General features: G+C 55.6%; 1 protein-coding gene across 1 annotated transcript; it reads right to left on the bottom strand.

The window, feature by feature from the left end:
- Positions 1-1,912: 1,912 nt before the first annotated feature.
- On the bottom strand, positions 1,913-4,461 carry LOC100280069 (Pyridoxal phosphate (PLP)-dependent transferase superfamily protein). Its single transcript, NM_001153009.1, has one exon. It carries the CDS (start codon positions 4,163-4,165, stop codon positions 2,087-2,089), a length of 2,079 nt encoding a protein of 692 aa, NP_001146481.1. The 5' UTR covers positions 4,166-4,461; the 3' UTR covers positions 1,913-2,086.
- Between the last annotated feature and the right edge of the window lie 3,226 nt (positions 4,462-7,687).

The following is a 7,687-nucleotide window of genomic DNA, read 5'->3' on the forward strand; positions in this document are numbered from 1 at the left end:
AGCAACGACTCCCTGCGCGCCAACGGTCGACTTTGCAGAGCTGCAGTGGTCAACAGTGTCGCGCCAGAAGTTAGAGTGCAGAAGTCAGAGGGCACCGGACTGTCTGGTGCAGCAAGACGACAAGCGACTCCAACGGTCAACTGCTCCGAACCCTAACTGTTGCGCTGACGTGGCGCGCACCGGACAGTGCACAGTGGCTGTCCGATGGCGCACCGGACTGTCCGGTGCGCCCATCGCCAGCAGCTTTGCCAATGACTAGGAAGTGGTTGGGGGCTATAAATACCCCCTAACCATCTCATTCATTGACATCCAAGTTTTCTGAACATCACATTCATTGTAAGAGCAAAAGACTTCACTACCAAGACACATTCAATAGATCAAATCCTCTCCAAGCCACCAAATCAACTCAATTCCATTAGGGACTTGAGAGAGGGTGTTTTGTGTTCTTTTGTTGCTCTTGACGCTTGGATTGCCTTCTTCCTTTCTCATTCTATTTCTCAAGTGCTTTGTAAAGCTTTGCAAGCGACACCAAGTGTGTGGTGGTCCTTGCGGGGTCTTAGTGACCCATGTGATTAAGGGAAGGCTCACTCGGTCTAAGTGACCGTTTGAGAGAGAGGGAAAGGGTTGGAATAGACGCGGCCTTCGTGCCCTCCTCAACGGAGACTAGGTTCTTTGGAACCGAACCTCGGTAAAACAAATCACCGTGTCTACTCGCTTTGATTCTCGCTTGATTTGTTTGTCCTCCGTCCTCTCTCTAAACGTTTCCTTGCTAGTATTGATTTGAGTTCGCTCCTCTACGTCATCCGCACTCTTTGAGCAACTCCTAGCAAGAGAAACAATCTTTCGGTCTTGAATTTAATTCTAACGTTAACCCTGGCCTTTAGCGCGTGTTTAAGTTTATAAATTTCAGGTTTCGCCTATTCACCCCCCTCTAGGCGACTTTCAAGGGCTAATAACACTTTTGATTGCGAAAGAAAATCTTTACAAATGTGAATTTTGGAAAAGGTTAGATTTGTGTACTGCGGATCGTCCGGGACAGGAGGCTAGACCGTCCATAGGGATAACAGAAACTTCATTAGAAATGTTGCATTTATGTGTGACTTGAAGAATTATTACTGCAGACCGTATAGGCTAGGTGGTCGGACCGTTCGATAATATTGGCCAGAAGGGCCACGATTGGGTTAAGTCCCTGTGCGCTACACAGACCGTCCGACTTAAGGACGCGTACCGTTCGCACCTAGCTTTGGTGAATATGCGCAGGGACTTAAGCTTTCTAGTGGTTGTATTGCGGACTGTCCGTGCACAGGTCACAGACGGTGCAAGTTCACAGGTAGCGGACCGTTTGTGCCCAGGCGTTGAACTATCCGCGGGTATGAATGTCACGAGAAATAGAGCTCGAGGTATTCCTGTCTGAGGACGGCGGACCGTCTGACTGGGGTTGGTGAATCACCTGTGCCTCACTTTTTGATAGATATAACCATTTTTTAACAGAAAGTAGCGTTAAAGTGATGGACAAACTGTATAGACAAAGAGTATGGACCGTCGCCGAGTGTGCAGAAAAGAGACAGTTTGCCCACAACAGCTAGTTTTAGAGGGGTGCTATAAATAGATAAGTCTGGTGTTGGACATCTCTCTTGGCCATTTGAGCCATCTATTGAGCACATTCAAGTCTCCAAACCTTTCTAACTTACTCCCTTTGCTTGGGATCATATTTTAGTGAGTTTGACAGTGCTCTATTGCATTGCATCAAATTGTTGATCTTTAAGGCACTAGATGATTTATGAAGCAAGCGTCTTGTCACTCTTGGAGATAGGCTGGCCTATGGAAGGTCGGATTGTCGGAGCTCTAATTAAGCTTCTTTTTTTATAATATTGGGCGTATATTTGTGCTGAAAAGTGAAACTTATTTCATATATCAAATGATATCATCATTATGGAAACACTTTACACCTTACAGTTTACACTGAAAGAATGGCTGGAGGGGATGGCAGAGCTGATCCTAAAAGAATGGTGCTTTACAGACAGTGAACTGAACCGTACCAATATGCCAAGCTGAGCTGAAGCTACTGCAGCGCTCTCCGTTTCGTCTACACCTCGACCGTCTTCTGGTTCAGCGCGGTGTACCTCCACCTCTCCTTCTCCACGAAGTCGGCGTCCAGGAACTTGGCCACGAACGCCCACAGCCTGTAGGCGTCCTCGAAGTTGCTCAGGAATCCCAGCGACGCGTTCACCACGAGGATCCCCACGTCGCCACCACCGGCGTCCTTCCTCCTCTTCCCTCCGGCGCTGCCCGCGGCGACGGGATCGCCGGCGACCCTGTGCTCCAGGACGACGGCCCTCTCGGCCTCGTGCTTGTCCGAGAACCAGATGTTGCACAGGAAACCGCAGGTGAGGGAGATGTTGTGGCGGTCGGCGAGCTTCTGCACCAGCAGCGGCGACACCCGCTCGCCCTTCCAGTCGAACACGTTGAACGCCAGCGAGGGGCCCCGGTCGAACTTGACGCGCGGGCCGTACAGCCTCACCAGCGGGTGCCCGTTATCGGCGTGCGGGTGCCGCAGTTTCTGCAGGGCCACCACCAGCCAGTTGCTGATGCAACGCAGCCGGTTGCCGATGGCGATGAGCCCCAGCGCGTCCGCGTGGTCCAGGCCCCGGCACTCCACCTCCATCACGCTCTCTCTCCCCTCCCCGTCTTGCTCCTCCTTGGCCAGCCGCTCTGTTTCCTCTGCTCTGGGTTCCTCCGAGTAGAAGCCGTTCTCTGCCGTGCTGCCGACCTCGCGGATCTCGGGGGCGTGGGCGTCGCCGTTCTCCGCCGCGTCCGACTGCAGGGTCCTGCTGCGAGTGATGGCGATGGAGCTGAGCGGGCCGGAGAAGGAGCTCGTGGTCTCGACGTCGGCGTCGTCCAGGGCCGGGTCGGCGGCGAGCATGGGGAAGCTCCGCGAGTGCTCCAGCTCGGTGGAGTAGCCGTCGTGCAGCGACCAGCGGCGGGCGGGCACGATGCTGACGATGCCGATGCTGCGCGCGATGACGGAGCGCTCGAGCGCCGCGAGGCCGCTGGACCTCTTGACGAAGAGGCCCGCGAAGCCGGACGGGTTCTCGCCGAACACCTTGAAGAAGTTGCAGACGATGAAGTCGGGCCGGATGAGGGAGAGGCCGAGGGTGTCGAGGTCCTTGGTGCCGAGCGCGCAGGCGTCCAGCGCCACGTGCCACCCCTGCTGGTGCGCCGCGCTCATCCACAGGTACGGGTACCGGGCGCCCGTCATGCGGGACGCGAGCGGGAATACGAAGAGGCCGCGTCCCCCGCCGCCGCGGCGCCGGCCCCTGGCCAGCCTCTTGCGGAGGTCGGCGCCGTGGATCCTCATACTCGGCCAGGCGAAGGTCGCGGAGGCGACCTCGGCGCCCCGGCGGCGCGCGCTGTCGGCCATGGCGCCCACGGCCTCGCTCTCGTAGTCGTACACGGGGAGCAGCTGCTTGCCTGGCTGGAACGAGTAGGACTCGGCGAGGAGGCGGAACGCCGCGGTCCTGTTGGCCGTGCACACCATGGCGTACTCGTCCCCGGGGATCTTGAGCGACGCCATGATGCGCCGGGTGACGGCGGCGCCGACGCCCGCCTCCGCGCCCGCGGCGTTGTCCCCGCATTGCACCTGCGCGCGCAGGCTCGTGGACTTGTACGCGATGTCGAAGAAGGGCGGCTGCCAGGCGGGCGGCGCGGAGGAGGTGGACGGCAGGGAGGCGCTCATCTGCGCGTGCGAGAAGAGGTTGATGCCGGTGTAGTCCAGGCAGACGTGGCGGTCCAGGTGCTGGTACTCCTCGCCACGGATCGCGTCCGCCCGCGCCAGCGCGCCGTGGGCGTACTGCGGGAACGCCGCGACGAACTCGGCGTACGCGTCGGGAAGCGGCGGCAGCGACTCGTGGTTGGTGAAGTGCGCCCCCGCCAGCAGGCCCGACGCCGCGGCCCTGACGAAGTTGTGCCGCGACGCCCGCGCCGTGGTGACCGTGGCCGCTGCGGCGGCGGAGGCGGAGGCGGAGGCCCGCTTGGCGCGCACGGGCACGCAGCCCGGCAGGCAGAGGTGGTCGCTGGAAGCCGCCGCCGGCGCCATCTCTTCGCCGCCTCCTCCGGCCGGGCTGCTGTTCCTGCTCCTGAAATACCTGTTGATGAGCACCAGCATGGCTGCCTCATGGATGGAGCCCCCCCTCTTGTGCCTGCGCTCGGCGAGTCGCTGGTGCGGGGTCGGAGGGACAGCGACGGGCGGGGGTGGCCGGCCGCGGCCTGCTTTTGCCCGGTCGCTGATCAAACGGTGGCTCTCCTCTCCTGCTGCCGGCCGAGGATTCCTTCTTTCGGCTCTCAGCTAGCAGCGCGTCGAGGCCTCAGAGCGAGTGACAGCAACCTAACCGAGCAGAGAAAGCTTGAAGCATCCGCTGATCCGCCCTTCTTCGACCTCTCATCGGGTCAATGACATCGTGCTGACCCATGACATGCATGATTACTCCTACTCCTGTATATATCCTCTGCAGGATATGATTTTCGTTTTTCGTTCCTCCTTTTTTTTGTTAAAGAAAATTCAGAAGAGATCTTTGTGATTGGGCGTGCGTGGGTGTGAATGGCCCCGACTTGCGCTCGTTTTCTTCCGTATATTGCGGTGCCGGCGCTGACCGGCCTGCTTGTCGATGCCAGTCGTCTTCTCCGACACGACAGAACAGAACTACGGCGCGGTTACTTGGCTCCGCGTCAGTACTTATTACTCACTGACCCTTTACTACTGGAGTCATTCTTCCGAAACGAGAAGCGGAGAAAATTCTCCATGAAACTGGACAGAACGAGCGGCCGCCGGCTGGGACAGCAGCTGCGGCTACAACACAACACAACACAGGCTGACTGCTTCAACGTGAAGGTGAGAAGATGCCATTCCGAGAGGTAAGCGACAAAAAAAAAAGTTGATCCTCTGTAGCTGTAGTGCGACTTGGAGGGAGGGAGCGAGCGATGGTGGCAGGCAGCGGAGGTTGGTTTGGTTGTCTTCAGTTTTCTCGTTTTGCTGGGTGCGGTAAGAAACACACCGCACGGGGCCGTGCCGTGGACCGAGAGCGACCACTGACAGCGCCGTGTGCAGGCCAGGGAGCCCAGAACGGTTTTTAGCTGGGCCGAGCGTTGGGCGAGGCCGAGCCCCTGGGCCTTGTGGCGATCACCATCTGATACGTGGGGTTCGCCGCTGGGCGCACCACTCACTGGAACCAGGTTTATTCCACATAGTGCGGCTACTTTTTTATAATAATGAAAAAACGAGTGGGTATTCGGCGAGGTTATTGTTGTTTTTGGTCCCGTTGACTAAAGACTAGCTGGAGCTGCGATAACGACGACACGTGCTCTTGTGGTACAACAGCAGCGCGATCACATACGTATCATGTTCATGTATCTCCGCAACCTGCAACCAGAATTTGCGTAGAGACCGATGGAATTGTTCTTTAATTAGGGGTAGTAATTAATCGTGATTCTAATGATTCTTCACAAAAATAGTAGGGAACTAAATAAATTTTATCTAAAAATAAATAGAAATAATGTCTGGTCGATTAGATGCATATTGTCACACTAGCAGCAATCGGACCCGTCACCCTCGCGCCCAGAAAGAAAGAAAAAAACGGGCAGCGTGGCGTGTGATTTGATTGATCGAGGAAAGACGAAAAAGAGGGAGTGCAATGGGCAATGGCCACGGGCAAGGCAAAGTGAAGTGCCAACTGCCAAGTGGGTGACGTCGCACTCGCCAAAGTGGACCGCGCGGACCGGTTCAACGACCGCGACGCCGAGGGGCAGGCTAGGGTACCATCATTCTTGTCCATGTCGTCTGAGTAGGGGGTACACTAGCTAGGGGTGCAGATTAGCAGATATATAATTTTTTTTCCCAATAGAACAGAAATAGCTAGGGTAGGGGTAGATATATAATCCCATGGATCAGATGGAGCTGCTTCTAGTTTTGTTTTGTGAGACCTACATGTCGATCTGCTGCAAGAGGTTGAATCACCTGCAGGAAATTTTAGTTCGACGAAGTGTGAACGTGGTGGAGGTCCGCCTTTTTGACGTACGTGGGGGTTCCTATACTGTCTCTGTTAATGTGCACAGAACTTCTGGCTGTTACGGAAAGTCCTTCTTAGCAAGTTTCACTTAAATTTTAAAACTCGCGAATATATGTGGTATGCGTAAGCGGTAAGACAGATAATAGCTCCGAGCAGCGAGCCACGCGGTTTTCCCGGTCCACGCCACGCCACGCCACGCCTCCAGGTCCGCGGCGGCACAGCCGTGCCGTGGCCCGCGGGGGAGCGACCTCTCCCTCGCCGCCGATCGAGCGCGCGCCGACGCCGAATCCTTCCAGTCCAATCCAGTCCGCGCCGATCGACTGTTACGGGAGTCGCTGTGATGCATCGGTGGCGTGGCGTGGCGTCGCCGTCGCCGATCGACTCGCCGCCGCCTGTGTTCTTTCTTCCTCGAAATAGCGGTGGATCCTTGGACCGTGCCACGACGTTTTAACGGGACGACCGCCGGTAAATGCCAAGGGTTTTAATGTGGAAAGGCGACCGGTAATTGCGGCTGGATTGGATTGGATGGGCTCGAGCTCGACTCGACTGGAGCTCACGATGTGTGCGTGGGGGCCAGCCACAGCCACACCTGCGTACAGGACAGGCGCCGTCGAGCACGTTTGCTTTTGGGCCGTGCGTGGGACCGGCGCGTCAGTGGGTCTCTCTCTCTCTCTCGCTCGCTACCTGTCACGTGGGGTACGGTCGTGCGTCGAGCTGTCAGCAGTAAACGGGAAAGAGGGTTCCCAGTGCTGCCCTGGAGCTACAGGTACAGTACAGAGTGTGTACGTACCTTGATGGCGATTGGCGACATTCTTGCAACTGCGTACATGCAGTATTTGTCATGGGCATGGGCTCATGGCGCCATCCTGCTCTGTCCAAACGTATGCCTTATGCCTATCCAGTGTGGCAGTGTCCACCAACGCCTGCTACTACTACACTTGTATCGACGGCAACCGGCCGAGTTTGGACTGGACATGATGCCATGCTAATCTTAACTGCCCTTCATTTCGACCAGCGACCAAATTAATCGTGCAGTGCCAATGGCGACAGTCACGCACGGAAGTCGGAAGCAGTGCTGCTGCTGGTATGGGACGCTCCATTTCGCCTTTTTCAGCCTCGCCGGGATCATCTCCTCATCTTTTTTTTTTCTTCCCTGTAGAGCTCCTCTAAGAGTACTCCTACTTTCAAAACTACTGTTTCTAGTCCCCTCGTAAAAATTCTAAAAAAATATTATAGTTTAAATTTGATGATATATAGAGAGAAGAGGGAGCATGAGGCCTTTATGGGGAGAGAGTTTTTAAAAAATATATGTAATTAGATCACTGTCGCTTATTGATGGGGCGGCAGACATCTATTCGTGTAGTTTTTAATTCTGGGGTATAGAATTCAGATTTCGAATATTTTTATAAAATAAAACGGAAAAGGGAAGCAGTGGAACTGGGCCAGATGGCCTCCTCAGTCGTATCAGTCCAATCATCTACAAGGCCTTCTATCATTCGCTTGCAGCCCAAGTTGTCCCAAGCATTGCCGAAGCGTGCTGATCGCGGTTGCAGTCCAGCCCAACCTAACCTCATGATTAAGTCTGTTGAACTGTAAAAAATATTTTTTTTAGAGGCGACAGGGAA

This window comes from Zea mays, chromosome 1 (assembly GCF_902167145.1).
Source record: "Zea mays cultivar B73 chromosome 1, Zm-B73-REFERENCE-NAM-5.0, whole genome shotgun sequence".
Lineage (NCBI taxonomy): Eukaryota > Viridiplantae > Streptophyta > Magnoliopsida > Poales > Poaceae > Zea > Zea mays.